The sequence below is a fragment of the Botrytis fragariae genome (genome assembly GCF_013461495.1).
Source record: "Botrytis fragariae strain BVB16 chromosome Unknown tig00000000, whole genome shotgun sequence".
Classification (NCBI taxonomy): Eukaryota; Fungi; Ascomycota; class Leotiomycetes; order Helotiales; family Sclerotiniaceae; genus Botrytis; species Botrytis fragariae.
In genome coordinates this window covers 8,260-35,725 of record NW_023500986.1, presented here as the reverse complement: position 1 = coordinate 35,725, position 27,466 = coordinate 8,260, and the positions used below count along the sequence as shown (strand labels likewise).

Here is a 27,466-nt window from a genome sequence, read left to right as displayed (position 1 = left end):
GAACTTTTTTAATAAACCCAATAAAAGCGGATTTTTCTTAGTTTAGTACCCCATTAGATTATAAAGAATTTAAAAATAATTTTTCTAAATATTGGAATATCTATTTTAATATTATTGAGCTTTTTAAATAGTTAGTATATATTCTTATATTTATATTAATTAAATAAGAAATATATTTTTAAAATTGAAATAGCTATTTATAATAATAATAATTATATTCTTTAATAATAAAAATATCTTTATAATTAGTTTTTTATAAAGGTTTTCCTTTAATTAATTTGATTTTATAACTAATTCTAAAAATTAAATATAGAATTAATAGAATATATTATTATTTATTTTTAAAACTCGAAATTTCTTAATAACTAATTCCAATTAATTAAAAATTAAATATATATCTTTAAAATAGTTTAAAGATTTTATAAACATTTTGAAATCTTTATATATCATTTTAAATTTAAAGTATTTCTAAACTTTCTTTATAATCTATTAAAAGATAGCTTTTACTTTGATATTTTTATTCAAATAATAATTGATATTATTAAGAAATTTTCTTTTAATAAATAATCTCTATACTTCGAATATAGAGTTAATTTATTATTTAAGAATTCTAGATTTTTTATTTTAATATTCAACCTTATTTTAAAAACAAGGGAGATTATAAAGTTATTATATATTTCAATTAAAGAAAAAATTCCTATAGGATTTTTAGAGGCATTTCTATATTATAGATAAGGTTTCAATAAATTCAATATTATAATTTATCTAACTACTTTTAAATAATAACAACTTTTACTATATATTCCTTATTCTAATAGCTATTTCGAAAGTAGCTCTTAAAGTCTAACTATTATTATTATATTAATATTAAAAAGATTCAAAAAATCCTATTTTAATAAATCTAAAAAAGAAAAATTGAATTAATTAGATTCCATCTTTTCGTTTTCTTCATATAATACATTTCTTATATTAGCTTTCTATTCTTACTAAAGCTATTATTCTAGATTATAGCTTTTATTATATTATTAATAGATTAATATCTAATAGAAAGATATTATTAACTAATAATAATTGAATAATATTATTTAAGTAAATTATTAGTTTAGTAATCCTAGAGGAATATAACTAATTAGATATTATAATTTTCTTAAGGAATATTCTATCCTTTTCAGAAATATTAAGAGTTTATTATAATATAATAATAATAGAGTTAAGTTATAATAATAGAATAAATCAATTATTATAACTAAAGAATAATAAACTTCTATATAAAAAGTAAATCTGAAGAAGGTTTTTATAGATTTTATTAGATAAAGCCAGAATAGAATCAAAATAGAATTAAAATAGGATTAAGATTAGGCGAAGTGATTTGCTCTGCCTGATGGGGTAAATGAGTGACTAATCAAGGCTTAAGGCCGAATCGTTACACTATTGGATTTTTTAAGGTTATTTAATTTTTTAATAACTTTATGAAATTGTTTTTTGGAATTACTCTTATTATTAGAGTTTTTAGATTTTTTATAATTCTTATTATATAGTTCTAGATGTTTTTTGAAACACTTTTCTTCTAAATACCCCTTTTTATTGTAAAATATATAATTTGGAATAGTATTTAATGGTTTTATAACCTTATTAGACTTTATAGAGCCTTTTATTCTTGATTCTTCGAATATTAATTTGAATATAAGCTTATTCAAATCAATATTATTATTATTATTTAAATCTTTTAATAATTCTTCTGTTTTTTGTGATTTAAATAAATCAAATGAGTCATTTAGATTATTAAATATAATCCATATTATATAAGATTTTTATAATTCAAATTTTAATTCTTTTAAATATATGTATAATAACAATATATAATTCGTATATTCATCTATATTATTAAAATCATTATAATTTGATTCTATTAATTTATTAAAATATTAGCTTATTATATCAAGTGAAGTTTCATTATAAATCTTATTTATAATATCCCAAAGCTCTTTTGGATTTGTTTTTTCCTTAAATCTTTCTATTAAATCTATTGATATTATTGATTTTAGTGTTACTAGAGCTCTTTTGGATTTATCTTCATATTCCTTTACTTTTTCGCTATATTTGAAATGAATTTCTTTTGAAATAGATATATTATTTTCTTTAAAATATAGGGATCGATTAGGGCCTTTTTCTGAATCGTCTATATAGGGTATAAAACTATTAGCCTCTAAAAAGAGCTTAGATTTATTATATCATTCTATATAATTAGAACAATTATTCAGTTTAGGATCTATAAACTTGATTTCTTGATTTATATTCATTTTTATATATTTTTATTTGATATATATAAATATTTTATTATAATATGGTAAGTACTATATAATCAGAATCTTAATATAGCTTTTATAAAACTTTATTTCGGGAAGTGATTTAGATTTTAGTTGTTATCTCTTAATATAAATCTATATAAATCCTTATATATAAATCTATTTAAGCTAGGGCACCTTCATATAAGATATAATACTATACGATCCACTATGGATGATGTACATGTATATGTATAGCTTCTAGAGACCTAGTTTTATTCTTCAACTAGATTTAGTTTTAGGGATATAAACTAATAATAGGTTAAAAGAGCTTAATATCTTTATTAAATAATATATTTATATATATATATTAATATAAAGAGATAGAGATATAGATTTATTGATTTATATCTCTTGATGTAAACATACAATTATAAGGAATTTGATATTCGTCTAGATGATCCAATTCCTTATTAATTATATTATTTATAAAATCAATATTTTCGAATTCAAGATTGAAGAGATTAATATTCGCGTTTATTTGTAAATATATAATAGTGTTCCTTATATAAATAGGGGATTAAGTATTTTATTGTATAGAGTTTGATATAATAGTTTCTATATTATAATTATATAATATAGAAATATTATATATTGAATCTTTAATGTCTAATTGATTTAATTCAGCTTGAGTTTCGTTTTCTTATACTTTTGGATAGTATTTAACTATTATTCGAAATTCTATTTTAATAATAAGATTATTATTATTATAGGTTTCTTTTTTACTTTCATATTGAATCGCTTTGTATTCCCTATTATTTAATTTCTTTTTGAATCTTTTAATGATTCTTATTAGTATATCCTGGTCTATAAGATTTATATGATATATAATTTATATTGTAATATGCGATATACTTTTATATATAGGGATTTGATATGATTTTAGTCAATTAGCTTCTCTTCTCGCTAATCTAAATATTAAATCGATATTTTGATCTTTGATTTGAATTAGATTTAGATTTGTATTTAGTTCTTTCTCTATAATAACACTTTGAATATAAATCGGATTCCAGGCTTTTTTAGAAGTAAAATTGGAATTCCTATTAATAGCTTTTGAATTAATATTATAATATATAGTTAAATTATAATTAGAATCTGATATATCTAATAAATCTAATTAGGCTTAGCTTTTGGTTTCTTAAGCTATTAAATAGTATTTAATTTTTATTGAATATATAATAAAGTGATATAAATTATTTATATATCTTTCTTATTAAAAGGAATAGAAGTTACTGGTATTAATTACATGCTGTAATTAATAATATAATTATTTAAATAGGCTAGATTAAATAAATTATAGATAAGCATATTAATTCCCTTGGAGGAAAGTAAAATGGGACCAAAATATCTATACACATAGTAATATAATCAATATAAAGACCTTTTCCATTCAATTTTTTAATAAATTATAAGCCTAATTAATATAGTTTTTAAATATAATTGATATAGTTATTATTATAATTCAATTTATAGAGTTGAAAAGTGTATAGCATTATTTTATAATTAGTATACAATACTATAATTATTACTATTATTAATTCACAGAGTTGAAAAAGTATATAATATTATTTACAAATAAAACATATATAGTATAACAAAAAGGTATATAGTATTAATTATATTTATATTTATAATCTATATGGATTTATTTATATAAAAAAAGAGGAAAAAAAATCTTATAAATTTTTTATATAGATATCAAAATGGACGAAATCAAAAAGCAAACGAAAAGTATTTTGAATTTTATTTAAAAAATCTATAATCAATAGTTTCAATAAATAAAAATATAATTGAAAGGAAAGGATTGGTTTTATATAATTGAATTTATATTATAAGAATATGTTAAGATTGGAAGAGTTAAAATGGAAATCAATAATATCAAAGTTTTTCTAATTCTCAAAGAAAGCAAAGTTGTGAATATCAAATTTAATTTAAATAAAAAGGCTAAATATTTGAAAAATGAAACTAGTATATTATTGTATATATATAGATTACTTAGTAATAATGATAAAGTGTTTATTGATGAGTATGATATAGTACAAATATTATAGAACTATTTGAAATCAAAATACTTAAGAACTAATAATATTATAGCTAATTCATACTTAATAATAATCTAAATATTTATTTTTAAATCTATTAGCTATTTAGAGATAACTATTATTAAAATCTGGGATAAATTAAAAAAATATTAATACAAGTTTAGTACTACTAACTTTATATTCAAGAATTTATATAGAGATAAAGCTCTATTTTTAGTTTTAATTAAAAATCTTTCAAACAAATACTAAATAATAATTAATATTATAAATATTCAAAATATATTAGTAATAGAAAATAAGATTAAATATCTTATAATTAAAAAGCTTAATATTTAGGAGATAAAATAAAGCTATATTATTAATAAAAAGTATATAATCCCAAAATAATAAAAAGAATATAAAGAATCAAGTTTATCTATAAAGTAAAATCAAAACAATAAAGTCAAAACCTATATTTACTATTTCTATAAACAAAAAGAGCACTTTCTATATAATTATAAAGATTTCATATTTATATAAACTTTAATTCATAATTACTATAAAGCTAAGCAACAAAAAGCAATATTTAAAAAGATAATTAAAGTATTATTTATTAAGAAAAGAAATAATTATACTCATTTTGTAGATAATAAAAATCTTCTAATTGATTTCAATTCATTAAAAAGCAAAGAAGAGTTTGACAATAAAAAGTATTATATTTCTAAAGAATTTATTTATAAGACCACCCCTTTTTGCTGGTATATAAATATTAATACTTCCTCATATATATTTAATCAATTTTTTCTTTTTAGAGATATTAAAAAAATAAAAAGAAAAATAATAAAAGTTAATAAAGAAATTATGTATTATAATTAAATAAATATTACTATAATAAAGCTAGAAAATGAAGGTATAATTTTATTTTCAAAAACATTATATATATTAGGATTAGAAATCAATCTTTTCTTTAATAAGAAAATTTGTAAAGCTGGATTTAAGAACAAATTCAATTTAGATCATATATATTTTCGAAAAAATGAAATAAATATTATTAAAACAAAAATGAACAAAGGAATTTATATAATTTCAAATATTATAAAAGGATATAAAAATATTGCTTTTCAAAATATAAAGATTATTAATAATATAGAATCGGATAAGATTATAGTAGAATCTTTTTAAATAAATCTAAGGATTTAGAAAACTATTTATTATAATATAAATAATTTAATTATTTTAATTTAGAAAAGATATGAAACCTTTATAAAGTCATTATATTAGAAAAGCTAATTAAAATCCTATTTAAAATCCTTATATACAAAGTTTATATACTTATCAAGATAAAAAATCTAATCCCAAAATAACTTAGTTTTTACAAAACAAAAAGATTAGAATTCATTTATTTTGATATTATTAATCTATTCCTAAAGTTTTTATAAAGAAATTATTATTTTCTATTAATTATAGATAGTTGAATAAAAGTAAACTGAATTTTAACCCTAAAAACAAAAGATAAAGCTATACCAAGACTAAAGAAATAGAAAACTAAATTGAAATTAAGTATAAACAATAAAATATTAATTACTTAAATTAATAATATATTAGAATTAATTTAAGTTATTAAAAAATAGAATTTTAGGATTTAATTGAAACTAATTATTATAGTATTATTTTATTAGAATAAAATTACTAAGAGAAATATTGGTACTATTGAAGCTGATATAAGAACTATATTAAAAGAGATTAAATTGTTATTAGAATTCTGGGATAAAGCTATTGAATATAATATATACTATAAAAATAAAACAAATACTGAACCGATTATTAACAATAATATTATTAGTCCTATTAAAACATTTATAAAATTAACTTTGAATATTAGTTATTATAAAATATAAGGAAGTAAATACTATATATATATTAATCCAAAGATAATCTCAAAGAATTAATAGCACAACAAATTATAAGATATAATCTGAGTAGGTATTTTTATAGGATACTTATACACAACTAATAAATATATTAGAATATATTCATTAGAGTTAGACTACATTATATAAGCAAGTCGAGTAACTATAAACAAATCCAAAAAAAGGAGAAATCTAAACCTGAAAATAAAAAACTTTATATTAGAATTTTAAAATATAGAGAATATCGTTTTTGATAGGAAATTAAAAGATAGATCTTATAAGATATAAAAAATACAAAAATTCTTATTTGAGTTATTATAAGATACTACTATTTTGAATACCTGAAAGTTATAATCTTTAGTATATCCAAAATCAATAATATTCAATAATTTAATAAAAATAGTAAAGAGAATATTATTGAAATCAATTCTTTTATAGAATTAACTTTATTTCCAGGAATGAAAGAGATAGAGATACTAGATGTAGTACTTATAATTAATAAATCTTTGATTGAGGTTTTAATTATATATATAAATGTAGATTCTCTTGAAAGATATTCTTTTCAAAAATATAAGCAAAACAATAATGAATCAAATAAGTATATCCAAAAACTAATAAAAATAATAATAGTAATACTTTTAATAAATCCAAATAAAAATATTATCAAATATACTATAATTTTTATATTTTTTATATTAAAGATTAATTTAAATATTAAAACAAAATTATTTAAAAATCTTTAATTAATCTTGGAAAGTTCAATAAATAAGGATATAGTTTTCTTTATAAAATAAATTCTAGATATTCTCATTTCTATTATATATAATTAGATAATCTTAAATCCTGAATATAAAAAAAAAATTGAAATAAGTTATTAAAAAGGAAATCAGTTTATTGATTATAAATGATATTTAGAAAGAATATATTTTATTAAAAGAAGGGAATCTTATTTTAATTAAATAAGTATTTATAATAAAGATAAAGAATAATAAGATTAAAAGATTTAAAATATAATTAATAATAAAAGGTTTTAGTTAAATTTTTGGAAAAGATTATAATGAAATATTTGTTTTTATAATGTGGCTTAATATACTCCACTTATTTTTAGTAATTATTGTAAAAGAAAATTTAGAATATTAATATTTTGATATAAAAAATACTTTTATAGAATCTTATTTCAAAAAAAAATATATTTTATATTATTTTAGAGAGTTAATATATCAAATAAATGTGTTTTATATGTATTACAAAATTTGTATAATTTTAAACAAATTAAATGAGATTGGAGTCAACTTTTAAAATCTAAATTAATTAATTGGGGCTTTATTCAAAATCTCATTAATCTATATTTATATATATATATTATTTAATAATTTAATTTATTAGTTTATATTAATAATATAATTGTTTTCTTAATTTCAAAAAATTAATTTAATTGATTTTCTATAATATTCTTCTTATACTTTAATATCAAAAATTTAGGGGAAATTAATAAAATTCTAGGTATTAAAATTATAAAAGATTAAATAAATAAATTATTTATATTAAATTAAGAAAAATATCTAAAAGTTATATTTATCAAATTCGGAATCTTATATACTTAGTATTATATTAAGAAAATATTTGCTACTAATTATTTATATCTATAACCTATTATAAAAAATAATAAACTAATTAATATTATTGAATATTAATAAATTATAAATAGTTTTATTTATTTAATAGTATATACAAAACTAAACATTTCCTTTGTATTAGACTAATTATTATAATATATAGCAAAACTAGCAAAATGCTATGGAATAGGAATAAAGAATTTAATATAATATCTAAGGGTTATAATCATTTAAAAACTCAAATACAAATCTAAGGAAGTATAATATCAAATTATAAAAGAGTATAATCTATTAATAAATATTATAAAAATCTTTATTAATACAAATTAAATAAGTAATTAATATAATTAGAAAAATATTTTTAAAGAAATTACTATATTTTATAAAAAATTAATATTATAAGCTAATAAGAAATAGAATTCAATAATAATATTAAGTGCTAAGTCTAAATACATATCAATAGTAATATTCATTAAGTAAAGGAGATAGTTAGCTTAAATATTTAAAGATTTTAGAAAAACGAAATATATATCTATATACAAAGATATTATTTAATTATTAGATAATAATTAAAAAGTAATAACTTTAATCAAAAATTTACACCTATATAAACGATTAAAGTATATTAATATATGTTATTATTTTATTAAAAATCTTATTAAAAAAGAAAAGGTAGTGATCAGTTATATTAATATATCAAATATAATAATAAACAGGATAATTAAACCTTTAGCAAAAGTAGTATTTAAAAGGTTCAAAGAGATATTAGGATTGAGATAATAGAGATATAAAGGATTAAGGAGATCGAAGATAGTAATTTCTATAGAAAAATATTAAAAAGAATAAAAGTTATTAATATTAATTATATACTATGATTAGTAATATAATTACTTAAATAGGCTAGATTAGACGAATTATAGATAAGTATATTAGTCCCCTCAAAAAGGAGCAAGATGGGATTAAGATGTTTATACGCGTAATAATATAGTCAATATAGAGGCCTCTTCTACTCAATCTTTTAATAAGAATAAATATTATAATAAAACTATAAAAAGCTTATTCTTTAAGTTATTATATAATAAAAAATCTAATATAAAATATATTAGGATTTTAGAATTTCTTGTATATATATTAAAACATAAAGAAAAAAGAAATAATAAATTTGATTATAAATCAGAAAAAGGAATTTTAGTAGGATTTGAATCTTTAAAGAATTTATTATTTTATATTCCAAATAGAAATAAGATAATGAGTTCTAGTGATTTTATTATTAAAGAAGATATACTATATTATAATAATAATATTAAAATAATCTTACTAAAAAAGATTTATTAGAAAAATTAAAAGAAAACTCTGATATTAATAATCAAAAAGAAAAGATAGATATATATAATAATATATATAAAAATTTAAATAAAAATATTAAATCTAAAGATTCTAATATTAATAAAAGCAGATTAATAATTGAAATATTATTTAATTCTAATTTGCCTATCCCTATTAAGCAATCTAAGTATACGCAAGAAATAGAACCGTAATTAGATATATATAATCTCACTTATATATTATATATTGAATTAAAGAATCAAAATTATAAATTTAAATTAAATAATATTAATAATAATTAATATAAAAAGAATATATTATTATTATATTTCAATATAAAAACTAACGAAAAGTAATAATAAAAAGACCTTATAATAAAAATCTAATAATTTCTGAAATATATTCATAAACTATAAATTCTAATCAAAAAGAATATTAAGAAAAGCTATGGAATATAAAATAAAAACCCTTGAAAAAAATAAAACCTAGAATATTATTATTAAAAAGAATAATAATAATATAAAAGAACTAAATGTCCTAAAGACAAAATGGGTTTATAAAATTAAATATTTATTTGATAATAATATTGAATTTAAAGCTAGATACATAGCTAAAGGGTTTAAATAATTATATGAATTAGATTATTTAAACACTTTTGCTAGTATAATAAAGCAAATAGCCTAGAAATTAATATTTATACTAGTAATAAATAAAGGGTAGTATATATACAAAATAGATATAATTTTAGCTTTTATATAGAGAAATATTAATAAAAATATATATATCAAAGCCCCTGAAATATATTATAATAATAATATAATATTAAAGCTAAATAAAGCTTTATATGGATTAAAACAATCCGCTAGAATCTGGTATACTATATTAAAAAGTATATTAAATAAATTAAATTTTATTAATATAAAATCAGATGAGTATATATTTATAAATAAATATTCAGAATTAATATTGAATATATTTGTTGATAATATTGTTATTGTAAGCTTTAGCAAGATTCTAATCAAAGATTTTATTAAAAATCTTAAAAACCATTTAGATCTAAAGGATTTAGATCTAATAAAAGATTATTTAGGTATTCAAATCAATTTAAATAAAGATTATATTGAATTATATCAAGAAGAATATATAAATAAATATCTAAAAAATCTAAAACTAGAAGATTGTATCTTTTTAGCTACACCTATGATTACTAAAAATAATATAAAAATAAATCTTAATAAAGTTAATTTAAATAAAATAAAATGGGCTCAAAAAGCAATAGGGAAATTACTATATTTAGTATTAGGAATTAAATGGGATATTGTTTATTCTGTATTAAAATTAATAAGATATATATCTAATTCTAGTAAAGACTATATAATAGCTATAAAAAGAATATTTCGGTATTTAAAAGGAATTAAAACATTTAAAACTATATATAAAAAGAATAATAATAAATATATTAAAGGATTTTGCAATACAGATTATACAGAAAATAAAAGTTTTATTAAATTTATTAATAGTTATATATTTATATATGCTAATGGTTTAATCAGCTGGAGAACTAAATTGCAATTTATTGTAGTACAAAATACAGCAGAATCCGAGCTAATTGCTATAAATTTAGTTGTTAGAGAAACTATATATTTAAAATATATACTATAGGAATTAAATCAATTTAAACAAAATAAATTCTTATTATATATGGATAATACGTTGGCAAAAGCTATATCGAATAATTCTATATATTATAATAGGAGTAAGTATATTAATACTAAATATTATTATATAAGAGATCTTATAAATAAAGGATATTTAAATCTAATATGAATTTCTATAGAAAATCAATTAGCTAATAGATTAACTAAGTTATTAGAAAGAATCAAATTATTAAGATTTATTAATATAATTCAAAATTTTAATAATTATTATTATTAAAATAAAATATATATATAAGAAATTAATATTCTTTTTTTCTTTAAAAATAAGAAGGTTTTTAATAAAACTAATATATATATATATATATATAAAAAGATGATACATATTAAAGGGAACTATTATTTTAATTAAAAAATAATATAATATATATATCTTTTTAAAGGCATTTAATCTAATATTAGCCTATTATATAATCAGATTATATGATCATCGCTTATAAGCTTATAAAAGCAATTATTAATCCGAAAACAACCATTAATCCAAAAACGACCATTAAATACAAAAACAACTATAAAATAAAAAAAATAAAAAAAAGCTTTATTTCGAAAGAATAAATAGATTAAAAAGAGATCTATAAGAAATTAACAAAAGCGGAAAAGCTAAATTAATAGGAAAAAGCATAAAAAGAGATCTTTTTCCTTTTGAATATAAAATAAGAGAGATTATTATTAAATATAGATTCATTAATATTACGTGTCATACTGCTTATATAATTCATTTTAGTCGTTAATCAGAGTCAGCTTCCATATTACATATTATTAGCCTATGACCTACGATAAATACTAATTAATAATTATATAGATTTAATTATAAAATGACAAGAACAAATCAAATAAAAGAAGATATCTTTTAATAAATAATGTCATGGAAATCACTGTCTTATATAATATCATATAATTAAATATAGTACTTCTCTAAAGTGTTTATTTATATGATTACAAAACACTCTTTTATTATTAATATTAGTAAATCCTATTAACCTAATTAAGCAATTTTATTGCTTGATTTAAATATATAAGATAGATATAATTCTTATGATCATATCTCAAATCAATTTAATTTACTATTATTATTATTATGTATACCTATTTCCTAATCAAAATAATTAAACAATATAGCTATCCTTTATGTTAAATAAACAGAAATATGATAGCTATAATTATATTTACTTTATATAAAAGAATTAGAATAAAAACGATAAGTAATGTAATATTGGTGATTAGATTTCGAATTATATTCGTAATACCAATTTCAGTTGGATATAGGTGATTAGCTGATTAAGGACTCGGTGTTTCTGTTGGAAACTCAATCTAACTCTAATTACACTAGATTAATCTATTTTGCTATACCTTTAATCCAGAAAACTGTAGCTTTCGAGAGTACATAATTGTTAGATAATGATAACAGCAAACCAAAAGATAAAAGTGGACGAAAATCCAAACCTCTGGAGTAAAAGCGCTATTACCCGTACAAGCAGAACCAATGTACTGTAGCTATCATTTGCTTGTAATAACATATCAATCACAGAACTACTGTTATTGTGGTCATAAAAATCCTGGAGATCTATGTCATTTACTTTTACTATAGTATAGTTCCCAATACTTTCCTAGGACAGCGATGTTTAGAAGATAGCCTAACAAGAATATCCTATATTGATATAACCAGGATATCGGCTATATCGGAATACTGAAGCTTTATACATAGAAACAAGGGAGAGCGCTCACAAAGCAAAATCGATTGAATACTAGATAATAATAATAAGAATGATGAATAGTACAACATTGATAACTAGATTTCAAGCAATATTGGCAACGCTGAGTTCAATTGAATATCGATGATCAGCAAGAAGCTACGACTGCATGTTTGCAGATGGAGAATTAAGGAAAGACTAAAACTGAAGGCGAATCAAAAGCCCAGCCGAAGTTCTAGAGGAAATTTGAGGGTTGCGAGACTGGCAATGAAACTGGGGAGGTGCGGCTGCAGCATATTAGCACCAACAGATGCCTGGAATAATGAGTAGAGACAAAAAGATGAAGAGTTGAAAGAATAATTTCGAGAAAGATTAGAACAACGAGGAGTGTGGAAAACAGCGTTGAATTTATACAAAAGCATATGAGAATAAAAGGCTAGCGGCTGTATAATCAGCGGTATTAGAGCAGCCCAAAGGTTAAGCGAGGTATTTAGTATAGGAGCTGCCTCTAGGGTTATGTGGAAATAGCTAGAGATCTCTCGAAATGATTTAGACTGAACTTTAAGTAGGAATTCAATATAATTATAACTGATTACAATTCTTATAATTATAATATAAAACTAATAATTATTTATCACGGAGAAAAGCTATATTATTTAGTTATTTTAATCAGAAAATAAATATATATAATAATAATAAACCAAATTAACTTGAGATATAATTATAAGAATTATATCTACTTTATATATCTAAATCGAGTAATAAAGTTATTTAATTAGATTAATAAAGCTTATTAATATTAATAATAAAAAGAGTGTTTTATAATTATATAAATAGATACTTCAAAGGAGTACTAGGTTTAATTATATAGTAGTTTTTTCTTTTTTTATGCTTATCAAGCTTATATAATCATTTTAGTATATATGATCTTAGAATAAATAAAAATATAAAATGTAAATAAATAATCAAATTATTGAAATTTATTTAAAAGTATAAGTATTTAATTATATAAATAATACTTTATTTCTATTACGGGAGCTACCTCTAGGGTTATATGAAAGTATTTAGAGATCTTTTAAGATAATTTAAACTAAACTTCAAATAGGAATTTAATAAGATTATAACTAATTATAATTCTTATAACTATAATAATAAAACTAATAATTATTCTTGAGTATAAAGCTTTATATTATAATGAAACCCATTCCCTTATATAGATCTTTATTTTATTTAAATAATTAGAATAACTGATTACTCCTAGAATATTATTATTCCTAAGCTGTTTATTATAGAACACTAATTCTGTAACTCTTAATATTCTAATTTATTCTTTTATTCTAGAGCTAATTCCCTAAAACATTACTAATCCTAGTAAAGCCTTTTTGTTTATTATATTCTGTTTTTCCTAGAATCTATTATCCTAAAAATTATATTCTAGATTTCTAGGGTATTCTATAATTAATATTATATACATATCTAAGGCTTTCCTTAGGTACCTAGTGTCCCCTGATATACTGCAGCTGAATTACTGAGGCCTATAATACCATTATAGCCTATAAGTTGGTGATTCTACAGCCTGTTACTAATCCGTTGTAACAATTTCCTTAAAAAAATTAATTTTGTAATTAAATGATTAGTTATAATCTTTGATAATAATTAATAAACTATTAGATTAATTATTAATAAAAATAAAAGAGTTATTACTAAGCTAAAACACATTAATATATAAAATATATAATTATGTTAAGAATATATCAAAAATAGCTTTTATTTTATTTATTTATTTATTATAAAAATTTATTATAATAAAAGTTTAATTATTTTATATTTTTATTGAATTCATAAGATATAAGTACAAAAATCAAAAAATCAAATAAATTATAATAAATATAATTTTATCAATTTTTGATAAATTAATAATAATTATAATATATTTATTTTCAAAAACTTACTCTTTTGTAATAAACTCAATCTCAAATTATAGTAAATTAAATTATCTTTTTTTTTCAATAAACCTATTAATAATATAATACTTATTATTCAAATAATTATTATTTTTAATCTTAAATATAATCTTTTTATTCTTATCTGTGACGATCCGGCCTCAGGCCTAGATTAGTCATCCATTTGCCCCACCTGGCAGGGCAAATCTCGCTTCGCTTTGGTCCCCTCTTGGTCCCCTCCTGGTCCCCTCCAGGCCTATAAAAGCCTCTTACAGGTTCATTCTTTGTACAGTAGTTTGTTATTCTCTAGTTACGATAATTGATTCTTTTCTACCATGCCTTGAACCTGTTGTCGTCACATTATCTATCGAAATTATTAATTCTTCAATAAATTGAGATTTTATTTTTATACTAAAAAAAGTTTTATAATAATCTTTACATACTTTACAATTCGAAATTAAAGAAAAACAAAAACAAATCTTTATTTTTTAATTATAAAAAGAAATAATAACTATTTGATTAAAAAAGGATATATAGATAATAGAAATAATTTAAAAATAGAAGAAGAAATACTCTATATTAATAATAAAAGCAAATCAAGATTAAGAAATTTACTATCCTTTTTTATTATTATTACAATATTACAATATAAACAAACTTTTTATTTAGAATTGTTTTCTAAAAACCTATATCAACTTAATATAACAAATGATTAAAACTTTTATAGAAGTTTATTCTTTTAAATAGTATTATATAATCAAATTCCTAAAACTCTATTAAACAGATGATTAAAGATTTTAAAAATATTAGAAAAAATAAATATTAATATATCTAACACTTTCAATATTTGATAGAAGAATTTTGTTTTCTATTAACATTTTCTGTAATCTTCATAGTGATTAAACAAAAGGAATTATATATATTCTATATAAGGTATATAAGGTATATAATTCTTATTTTTTTATTCCTTATATTCCATATAATAGTTTTTGATTGATTTTTTTAATTTAATATTTTTTCAAGAATAGATTTAGGTTTAACTATCGGAAACTTAGAGAGAAAAAAAAGAAAAAAAAGTTTTAGAACTTTCATTATATAAGGAAAGTTTACTAAAACCAGAAATGTAAAGAGAAGAAATAAATAAATCCTTTTAATTTATAAAAGTAATACTAATATAATTGATTTCATTATTAAATAAATAAAACATAAATTTTTTTATAAAGAATTCTTAATATAATTTAATATATGAAAACTAAATGATTTTTATATAGATAATCATTTTATAAGTTGATCTAAATAAATATTAAAAGGAGAATATAATTTAGTATTATTATATAAATTATCTAATAAGTCAGAAAATCTACTATTTCTAAATGAAATAATAGGAAACTTTAAAGAAGAAAAACTACAAAAAAAGGAAAACTATAAAAGAATTATACACAATTATTTATATATATTAATTAGAAATGAAAAAGATTATTTAATAATAAGAAATTTACAAAATAATATAAATATAATTCTTTTAATAAATAGTTTTCTAATTAAAAAAGTATATAAACGTTAATCATATAGTAAATAGCTTCAATTTATTAGCTACTGAATTATAAGCCCTAAGCGAAAGCGAAAGAGACTAGCTCTTTCAGTAGGTCTATATAAGACCTACTACTTCCTATATATAGCTAGCTCTTTAGATAGAATACAATATAGACAATTAGGACCTATAGTTCGTAGGTGCTACGTCTTTCGTATCCTTCTCAAACCAACAAAAAGTGTTACGGAAATCACTATCTTATATAATACTATTTTTAATAAGCTAACTCAAATATTAAGCGAGATATTAGTTAATAAGAAGTAAAAATATAAAAATAGAACTTAATAAGGAAGTACGCTAGCCAAAAAGTAAAATCTCTATTAAATCAGATATCTTCTATAAACTTCAAAAATGTATAAATATATATATATATATATATATATCCCTAAAGCCCTAAAATACTGCTTAATACCAAGTAAAACGTTAATACCAGGTGTATAGTAGTTAGGGCCTGAAACCTGTCTGTTGCATTACAGTTTTCAGAATCGTGTCATTCGTTTCGACAATGGCTTCGATATCTTCGGGATTGTATGTAGGTAGATATGGAACACATAAGCTTTCAGTCTGTGACCCTTGAGATCGATGTGGAAAGAGGATTGTATAGCTGGGTTTAGCTCCCGATATGTTTTCAAGCATGGCCTCAATCTCATGTGGGAAGTAATTCACACCGTTTATAACAACAGTTTCTTTCGATCGTCCTGTGAGTAGAAGGCGTCCCCTTTCATCATTAATTCCGCAGTCGCCTGTTATAAATCAGTCGCCATTAAAAGAATCCTTGGTTGCCTCTGGATCGTTGTGGTATCCCGAGAAAACTACGGCACCACGAACTTCCAGATTCCCCACGATATTTCGTCCAATATCTTGACCGTCTGTGTTCGTAATTCTCATATACATGCTGTCAATGCTGTATCCCACAGATGCAAATTCTTGATTATGTTTTACATCATGGCGAGGACACTCTCAACTGTAGACTGAACCGCCACATGTCTCCGTCATGCCGAAGGCACGACTTACCACTGGATCTGACGCTCCGTAGTCTTTCAGAAGCTTCGTCAGAGCAACGGCAGTTTCCATCAAATTAGCCTCGCTTCCAGACACAATGGTCTGTAAACATGAGATGTCGATGATATTTCTTAGCGTGGGTCTATCAACATTCTCCAATGCCCGCCTCAGACTAGCTGGGAAGAAGTTCGGTGCGAAAGAAATAGCAACTTGATGTCTGTTAATCAAACTGAGAAACGACAGCGGATTCGGTACAATATCTTCAGCTTGGACCATGATTTGGGCTGCTCCCACCCAGAGTGCATGGAGGTGATTTTCACTCACACAAGCTACATGATCGAAAGCAATCCAGTTGAGAAACGGAAGCTGTCCCCTTGTTGAATGTGCTTTGCTCTTGCCTTCAACTGAAGCCAGAATTTGACCATGAGTTAAGCGAACGGCTTTAGCATTACCAGTGCTCCCGGAGGTGAGCATGAGCAGGGCTAAAGATCCCGATTTTTTGAGGGTAACTTGGTCAAGAGGGCAGAAAATTCCACCTCGCATGCTGTAGCCATCAAAATCTTTGGGCACCGGTGGAAGATCATCGATCGTTTGAATTCTGAGGACATCCTGACTGGCGAATTCTGGAAGCAAGGTTCTTCTCGTAAGGCACAGTGGCTTGTCTAAAACAGAGTGAAGATGGAGAATGTGTTTTTGACGCTGTTCAACGTTGCTCTTGAAAGGGGTTGATAATGCAGGTATGTATCCTACGCAGACGACCGACCAAAACCAAACAAGATTATCCAGATGTGTATTGAAGTGAAGAAGAATGATTGTGTTTGACTCCAAGCACATCTGGTGGATACGGTAGGAGTTCTCTTTGGCTAGATAGAGCAACGCTGGATACTTGAGTTCATATCCAGCGGTATTGATCTTTCCAAGGCTGTAGAAAGTGATTCCTTTATCCGGATAGCTTTCTGCTTTCTCCTTCAACAAAAGATACAAATTTTGGAGCTGCATCTTGATGGTATTCAACGATCAGGAATACAAGTGTAAGGTTATTGATATTGTTTAAGACTCTGAATTATTGGTACATCAGGCAGTATAGATGCTTTTTCTTTTGGTCGTGGTTCATGAAATATAAGGCAGCTTCCTTTGATGTTTTTCCGGCGGCGATGTTCATAGTCAGTCAGCACACCCATCTTTACTTCAACAGGTTTCCTCCTATCATTGAAGTGTGGTTACATTTGGCCGTGAGGTTCGGAAAGTTTACTGTTTACGTCCTTCAGGATCTTGAATCATCTCGCCAATATCATATGCGTTCAAAATTACACCTCGGGTATTCTCGAGGACCAAGGACGTGAGATTCACGTCCTCTTCCAAAATAAGAAAACGGTTTGATCGTAGAATTCATTCCGATTTCTTTTTTTTTCACTGTACAAATGGAGGCTTTCTCGAACGTCATACATAGCAGTTGTTGCTAACTGTATATTGCTATCTCATTCGTTCAGTTATTTGTCATACTCTTCCACCTTCAACATCGAACCTCACATAACCAACAACATTACAATTTTGATGACACCATATCTCTTCCACCCTTGAAACCCCTTTTCTTGCAAGGCCAACAATTAAGGAATGAAGGTACATCGGAGTGTTACGTATAATTGCGTACGCCGCATGTACTGCAACATCATACCGTTCTGGTAATGAAGCTTCCCCTAATCAACCCATCAAGATATGCGACGTATTACGAGATATGATATTCTCCGCATGTTACATTCGTGGCGTATTCTGAATATTTATGCATGCAGTAATGCGTAGTTGCGGGCGTCGTCATTCATAAGCACTAAATAAGTCGTTTCTGGGCAGGCCTTCCCCGGTGGGCTATCCCCGCCACTCTGCAACGACACCGTCCCCTAGTGCGTATATATCTATTAAATTTGCCGGCTAAACGGAACGGCTCAGAAACTGCAGTCATTGCAGGGCACTCAGTCGTTGTATCAAGTCATATGAAGGTCTAATACAACAGTGATAGCGCAGGGCTGAGGCACAGACTAATTTAGTACCGTTGTTTCCCTTAAGCGCCGATGCGGTAATTGTGATCGGAAATATACATCCGCATAGTATGACACACGCTTATCTATTAGACAAAGAACGAAGTTCGCCCAGAATGTGGTTCAATCATGAATCAATGATCTGTGCATTCTATTTGCGTGTTCTAAAAGAAGCACTGCCGATCTCACTAAACTTGTCGGCTTGATGTTCATCCGAATCTCCGTTCCTTCTTCCAAAATTCAATCTCACCCTTTCATTTGCGAGATACTTGATTGAGAAGGTATGAGTTGACCCTTGTACTTCTCACTCATTGTGAAGTCACTTTGGAGCGGCCAAAGAAGCCTTGAACTCGAAGACTTTCTTGATCGCTGGCCTGTCAAACATCTTCCCCATCCAATTGACAAAGTTGGGACATGTTTCTTTGAAATCCTCCAGTCTTAATCCTGGGAATTGAGTTATAACTTGATACCAGGATACGAATGAAAGATCAGCATAGGTAAGCTTGCTTTCGACGAGATATTCTTTGCCCTCCAAGGCGGTATCGAGGACTTTTGTGACGCGTTTGATCTCATTGGCGTAACGGTCGACGGCAGAGGAAATCTTTTCGGGGTGGAAAAACGAGAACAAGGTGTACTGCCCGAAGTAAGGACCTTGTCCGGATACTTGGAAGAAAAGCCATTGCTGTGCCTCGAATTTCTCCTTGATGCCGGTTGGTTGAAGTTTGTTATCTTTGTCATATGTCGCCATTAGGTAGTTGATGATAGCTCCCGACTCCCATAGAGTGATATCGGTGTTAGGGTCATGGATAGCCGGTACCCTGCAGAGGCTGTTAGTGGATGTAATTGGTGCGTACACACAACTCAAATAAGAGGGTGCTCCGAGGCTTATTCCAATGGACTCCGTAGGCCCATCGATAAGCAAGAAATGGACATCGAAACGCAGTTACAAAGATCAAGTAAAAACGTAGCACTCTAAAATTGTCCAAGAGTACGTCTAGAATAAGTCTTACCTTCCATTGGGATTGATCTAGTAAGTGCAAGGTTAGCAAGTGCTCTGAGCTGACCAAGGCCAAGAGAGATAGGATCATCTAACCTTTTCATAGACAGGAGTGTGAAGCTCGGCTGGATTCACAAATTCCGTTTCATAGGGGAGACCAAGCTCTTCGAGAATCGTGGCGACTTTCCACGGATTGGGTCCCTTGACGTGGGAGTAGAGTTGAATGGATTGAGTGGCCATCTTGAAATAAGTTCGGGAATGAGTATGGATGCTGGGCTTGTAGTAGACTGTTTGTCTTCCTTGGGAAGTCTTCGAAGTAACAAATGCGAGTGATGTTTTAGATGGTAGAGCCTTCGAAATGCTTTTAAATGTGAGCATCGATACCCCCTTGCCAAAACTCATATCCACGCAAGTGTGAATCCGAATCCCTTGTTTGACTAAGATGATTTGAAGATTAACGTTGGTCCCCCGTTGTAGAAGGTGTTCGTGTTTTTTTTGCAGGATAACAGAAGGAATAGATTGATAATTATTATGACTGCATTGTTGATGGTATGTAAGCAGTCTCAAGGCAATGTTGTCCGAAGGAAATTATGTCCATGTTTCCCAAATAGGCTTGGACAAGAGCGTGAAAGGCTCTAAAGGGTATATATTCCCTGTAGTAGTAGAATCCGTGGTTAATGAAGTAATCCTTTTGTAATTACTATAAATTCTATAATATCTTTATTGTATATTGAATAAATTGTTTTTAAAGTACTAATATAATTAATTTAAATCTTTATATTTTATAGAGTTTATTCTTATTAATAAGATCTTAGTGAATTCCTTGAATTTTAAAAAGTTGATTGAAAGTTTCGGCTTAAGGTAATAATTATTCGTTAAGTAAAAAGTTTCTAAGTTTTATTTGTTTTTTGATCTTTTTTCCTTTTCTTTTTCTTCTATATTGATTTTCTTTTAGAAATCTTTTCTTTTTATTAAATTTCCAACTTAAATTTTTATTGAATTCGAGTTTATTTATATATATGTTAGAAATGAGTTTGATTCTTTTTCATTTAATACATATTATATTTATAATACAATAAAAACCCCGAATATCATTATTCTATATATTGATATCTCAAATATCAGATTTATAACTAAAGTAACCTCAACTAGTATTTTGTAATACTTATCAATCTTTCAATCTAATACAAAACCTTTTAGGGATTAATGAAATAAAAGAAAAAAATATATAATTATTAATTAGAGTTTAAAGAATTTAGCAAAATAATTTATTTTGAATTATCTCAAAAACTGGAATTAAATTTCAATTTAATAATTTTCTAACTAGTTTTATTACAGTAATCAAGTTTTAGCGCTAACCCCCCTATTACTAAGATATTATTATATTAGATTTTAATTCTTATTTTAAAAATAATTCCGAAAAAATTATATAATTGTATTCCTTGAATTCTAATTAATAATTATATCTCTTTTTTTTCATTTCATTAATTCCTAAAAGGTTGTATACTAGATTCGAAATTTGCTAGTCTATAAATTTAGTAATAGTATAACGAAATGATAATATTTCGTTTTGTTACATACTAGTTGAGATATCAATATATGGAATAATGACATTCGGGGTTTTTACCGTTTATAATATAATAATAAAACTCGTAATTAAAAAATAAATTAAAAGTAGTATACTTTCTGAAAAAGTTTATTTCTCTTTAAACTTTCGATATTATATAAGTATATATATATAGTAATAAGCTATTAGGAATCGATCTCTAATACTATATCTTTTAAACAGATTATATATATAATATAATAATAAAGCTCACAATTTCTATTATATTCAATTATATAATAAAGTATTAAGGATTTTACCTTATGGATATTATTCTGGGATCTCTAATTAAAGCTATTATAATTGGAATTAGATTAATAATCAATTGAAAAATGAATCAATTAAAGGCGAGGATATATTTGCTCAATAATTAGATATTCTGAATTTATTAATAATAGATTATTAATAATAAGAGTATTAGATAATAATTGAATCTTTTGTTATTACAAATCATTTGATTAACTATATATTATAAATATAATAATCTCTTGATTAATCTTTTTGGGATAAAAAGATTAAAAGAGGGGAGCTTTGTTATACAAGTATATATATATAATAGTAAGCTATTAGAAACTAATTCCTAATACTATACTTTTTAAATAGATTATATATATAGTATAACAGTAAAGCTTATAACTTCTATTATATTCAATCACGTAATATTCGATTAATATTTTCTATTTATTTTTTAGTTTTTATACTTGCTTTTTTTCTTTTTCTGGCTTTTATACTTATATATTTTTGTTTATCTTATTTTCAATTTTAATCTTCAAAAGTAATAAGGCTTTATAGAGACCTTACTTTCTATTTTTTTAATTAAAATTCAATAATAAATAAGTTATAAAAAGATTCAATTTAATTTATTAATAATAAAAAGCTTTATTCATTAGTAACAAATATACATATCAATATTATAATATTCGAAATAGAAATTCATATAAGGATTTATATTGAATTTCTTTTTGTTTAGAATATTAACTTTGTTACTATAGGGATTCGATAAAGCTATACTGAATTATAACAAAAGCTCTTATTAAGCAATCTCTTAGAGGTTGATTCTTATATTATAATAATCTTATTATTATAATAATATTAGTAGAAGACTTAGATAAATTTAGCTTAGGAATAAATCAAATATATAATAATAGAATTAAAGTCAAATTATAGAAATGAAATGAATTGAATCTAACTTGCTTACTTTTTCTAGATTTTCTTTAAAGAATATCCTAGGTTTATATAGCATATAAAAAATTTCTAGTAGATTCTATACTTATAAATAAGATCGATTAAAATTGAATCTTATAAAATCAATTTATATTATAAAAGGAAAGTGTATTAAAACAAATTAAATTAAATTATTAATAATTTCTATACAATTCTATGTAATTCTATTCTATTTTAATAAGAAACATAACTATATTATAATATAATGATATAATTTCACAATAAAATTACATTATTCATATGTTATATAATTATAATATAGCTTATTAATAAGATATTAGTAATTAATTTACTATATCTATTATAGAATTTCATATAAACCTTCAGAGGCTTGCCTTGTATTAATCCCTGGTGTTTAGGATGAAACTTTAGAAATCAGGAGGTATCTATTGAAAACCTAATGGTTCCTTTCATAATATCAAAACTTGAACAGAAAATGTGTAGATATAATAGTCTGCTTTCTATAGGTCAGCAACCTTATTCCGAGTTGAGAAAAGCGAGTGTCCCTTAGTCTATACTTTATTAGCTTTTGGGTCAGTTGATTAATATTTTTTATGATTGAATTCTTAAGATTAAGCTAATAAAAATAAAACAAATCTCATTATTCTAGGTAGAAGTTTTTCATTTGGCTGGGAGAAGGGACACTAGCTTTCCCCGACTCGGAACGAGGCTGTTGATCCCTGGACAGCCGACAATTAGATTATGGAGGTTCATATTCATGATTTAGCCGTGATAGTGTAGCATCAAGTGGGGCTAAGATCTTTACTTGGCGATTTCCCCGCGCCATCTGTATTATGTACTTCATCCGGGCAGCTTCCCCGTATTCTTGGCTGCCGTACTGCAATCATCATACGGAAGTACAAAGAAAGGCTTGTTCTCATAACAAGTTAGTTTAAGTAGCAGGAGGCACAGAGAGATAAGGATATAAGGTGTGCTCGAAATCAATTGATAATTAACTATCCTATAAATTCTAGGTACCTAAGGCTAAAAGAGTATCTGATTATCAAATCTTAATCAGATATGTTTTATTAAAGAGTATCAAGAGGCGTGAGTATATTCGACTTCAGTATGCGATAACCCTGTTCATTACACAGTGGATGAGAAGTGTGTACTGGGGGAAAGAATAATATACACAATGTACAAGGAACTCGGGGGTAGCGGAAGAGGATTTCAATGACTGATCGAAAAGGGGGTATCTTAAAAAACTTTGCCAACACATCCATCATTTAAATATACTTTCTTTGCTTTCTGAACTAGAAAAGTCGGTTGTAAAAGTAGAGCTGGTGAATATTGAAATACCATACTTCTACCACACCAACTGAATGAATACTACCCTAATACTACACATTTCCTACCACCATTCCAATCCTACGATGAAGTTTCCAATCTTGATCGAATATAAGGAGATAAAGTATATAAACAAGATATATCCTCGCACACTGGACACTCTTCGTACCATTTGCCCTTCTTCAAGATCATTCATTACCTTTCTGTATATTCAACTACTTACGAATACTGTCGTGACCGTCAAAGGAACTTGGTATCATAAATTATGGTTGAACTCGAGAAATGTTTTATTACGGTAACCAATAATGAGTAAAGGACCTTAGCCATTGTTCCTGCCATTTTGTTATCCATATTAATAGTCATTGTTATCCTCAGATTTCAATCAAAACAATTAAATAGATCAAAGGCTTTCATTAATGATTGGCCATGTGCCTTGGCTTTAGTGAGTTTTCTGTATTTCAAAAGTTTGAAGTTATTAATAACTGCTGGTAGATTCTTACCTATGGAGGCTATATTGCTAACTTGGTCATAGTACTTGCGAGCGGAAGTGCTACTCCGATGAAACATTTTACACATCCACGATTGATCATTTGGTTCAAGGTCAGTTACACACACCATCTAAGTGTGAACATTCAAATAGCTAATGCCGGTTTGGTCTAGGGCTTGGTTTCCAATTATGTCTTCTGGGGGTCAGCGCCACTGCTGCAACACAACTATCGATTCTGTTCTTCTATATTCGGATATTCGGAGTGAAAAGATGGTTTCGCAATACCCTTTACGTCGCTATTGCCATCATATCGGGATGATGGATCTCGGCTTCTATTAGTGAAGTCACAGCTTGTATTCCTTTGGCGGCAGCATGGACTCCGGGGTTGAAAGGAACTTGCATCAACGACAAACAAATGTGTACCGCTGTCGGTATGATGCATGTAGTCTTCGACTTTTTGAACTTGCTACTTCCTATTCCTATCATCTGGAGACTTCAGGTGCCAACTTGGAGTCGAGTTATTGTTAGCCTTGTTTTGTCAGTTGGAGTTTTGTAAGCTATTCCCACCTTCCACTGCCCACTCCCAAGCTTTAACTAATATAAATTACAGTGCGAGTGTCTGCTCGATCCTTCGTATGGCTTGTCTCATTAACCTCGGCGATAATCCCCAAGATAAAACCGGTTCATGGTTATATATGATTTACCAAGTTATCGAAGCCCCTATCGAAATCTTTGCTATTTGCGTACCAAACCTATCACCTATTCTGAAGCACATATATGCCTCTGCTTTTGGGACAAGTATTAAATCATTGTTTGAAAGCAAGAGTCGATCAACTGGAAGTAACGATATCTCTGAAAGCGGTAAGAACTCAAAGTTCAAGGAGATCAAAAATCCAAGTGGCTTTTCAAGCAATGGCAAAGGAAGCTTCAGAGCTGAGAGTGACGAGGTGCCATTACAGGATATCGAGTCTGTACACCGTGATAGGAGTTTGGAGCAATGATGCAGAGTGAGGTATGAGACTTGTAAGGGAAAACTTGGAGGGTGTTGAGACAAGGGAATGTGAATGGAGCGTATGAACTGGGATTACAAGAATGTGTTTTGTGTTAGGATATGTAACTACTCCTTGGTAGATAGATTGGCGATTTATTTTTTGGGTCTGTCTAAAACAATGCATTCCGATTGGCTATTTATAAGGCAGCCCTTAACCAATGGTATACACTAGGCAGAAACCAATGTTATAAGATCAAAGGATTCTCCACCTAGAAACATCTAAATCAACTTTATAGTAGGTCTCCAATACAAAAACCGAAAACGAATCATCGTTCGTAAGGTCAATGACTGCTCTAAGATTTTCTAAGTCAGCTTTCACGCCTCCCAAAGCATCGATTACTCAACCTGCATGGATGAAAGCCGATGCAGGCAAAGGGCCCCTCCAGATAGCTCAAGCATGCATTCAAAAAATGCCACCGATTACCTCCTTGTCAATTATCCACGATAACGGCTGTGGTGATGGCAATGTCACGCGCAATATCCTATCAGATCTTAAGCCTTCTGATTACCCCACGCGAATTCATGCCACTGATATCGCATCGGGATTGCTTTCTGTCCTCTATGATGACGTGGAGAAACAGAAATGGCCGGTCACTACTGCATTGATGCCTGCGCAGGAACTATCGTTCCCTGACAACACTTTCTCGCATAGTATCACAAACTGTGTGATTCTGCGCCTCTCAGACACAGATGCTATCAAAGCATGCAGTGAGGTTTATCGAACGTTGAAATCAGGTGGTGTGGGGGCTGTTAGTGGATGGGCGGATGTACCTCATCGAGAAGCAATGCTGAAAGCGCATCTGGAGACTAGGCCGCATGGTTCAGAAGCCCTTGTCGGGGGAGCCATTCGCTGGGTGGATGGAAAATTATTGCGCCGCAGTATGGAGGAGGGGGATTCGTGGATGTGCAGATGGTGAAGGTGAAAAGTGTGAGTGAAGTGGAAGATCTGGGGGCTTTCATAGAATACATGTGGAGCTTGTTAGGTAGGATGGAAAGTGGGTGGATTGAAAGTGATGAGGCAAATTGGGATAGAGCGGTGCAGCTTTTTGGGGATGAGATAAGGAAACAACCCGGGGTAGAGCTGTTAGAAAATGGGAAAGCGAGATTGACTTCATGGTGTTGGATCGCGATAGGAACGAAGTGATGGTCGTTTAGTATTCTACTGTCTTCTAGTATAGAAGTATGCTTGTCTTAGTACTCCTTTCCATTGCCAAATTATATATTCATGCAATCTGTTGAAGCTGTACATTATATATGCAATGCTATTGTGAAAATCCATAATAAGCCTGTTACCCTGTGGTGGCAAAGTTAATATTCCGAACAAAGAGAAATTCAATATAAATCCTTAACATGGTTTATCAGTACATATACTATATTAATACATACACCACTTTTACCTCAATTAATACTTTTGAATTTATATTATTTAATGACTATTGATTTAATTGATTAAAACTATTAAGAATTTAATAATCTAGGATTTATTATATTAATTTGATAGATTCTTATATTATAATCTATTTTTTTATATTTACTATAATATTAATTAAAAAATACTTTCTTATTAAAATTCTTTTTATTTTGATATTTATTATATTGAATTTGAATATTGATCTTTTAT

General features: G+C 25.8%; 4 protein-coding genes across 4 annotated transcripts; 2 read left to right on the top strand and 2 right to left on the bottom strand.

The window, feature by feature from the left end:
- Positions 1 to 16,911: 16,911 nt before the first annotated feature.
- Positions 16,912 to 18,159, bottom strand: Bfra_006211 (putative thioesterase domain protein; the record flags this gene model as incomplete). The annotated part of the gene is made up of 2 exons (XM_037336584.1): positions 16,912 to 17,115; positions 17,173 to 18,159. 2 exons carry the CDS (start codon positions 18,157 to 18,159, stop codon positions 16,912 to 16,914), a joined length of 1,191 nt encoding a protein of 396 aa, XP_037197950.1.
- Positions 18,160 to 19,512: 1,353 nt separating this feature from the next.
- Bfra_006210 (putative glutathione-s-transferase gst protein) lies at positions 19,513 to 20,430 on the bottom strand (the record flags this gene model as incomplete). Its single annotated transcript, XM_037336583.1, has 3 exons — positions 19,513 to 20,011; positions 20,204 to 20,220; positions 20,287 to 20,430. The coding sequence occupies 3 exons, from the start codon at positions 20,428 to 20,430 to the stop codon at positions 19,513 to 19,515; spliced, it is 660 nt and encodes a 219-aa protein (XP_037197949.1).
- A 4,303-nt stretch (positions 20,431 to 24,733) lies between these two features.
- Positions 24,734 to 25,795, top strand: Bfra_006209 (putative cfem domain-containing protein; the record flags this gene model as incomplete). The annotated part of the gene is made up of 5 exons (XM_037336582.1): positions 24,734 to 24,749; positions 24,840 to 24,907; positions 24,968 to 24,996; positions 25,134 to 25,346; positions 25,405 to 25,795. The coding sequence occupies 5 exons, from the start codon at positions 24,734 to 24,736 to the stop codon at positions 25,793 to 25,795; spliced, it is 717 nt and encodes a 238-aa protein (XP_037197948.1).
- A 334-nt stretch (positions 25,796 to 26,129) lies between these two features.
- Positions 26,130 to 26,989, top strand: Bfra_006208 (putative methyltransferase type 11 protein; the record flags this gene model as incomplete). Its single annotated transcript, XM_037336581.1, has 2 exons — positions 26,130 to 26,699; positions 26,726 to 26,989. 2 exons carry the CDS (start codon positions 26,130 to 26,132, stop codon positions 26,987 to 26,989), a joined length of 834 nt encoding a protein of 277 aa, XP_037197947.1.
- Positions 26,990 to 27,466: the final 477 nt, after the last annotated feature.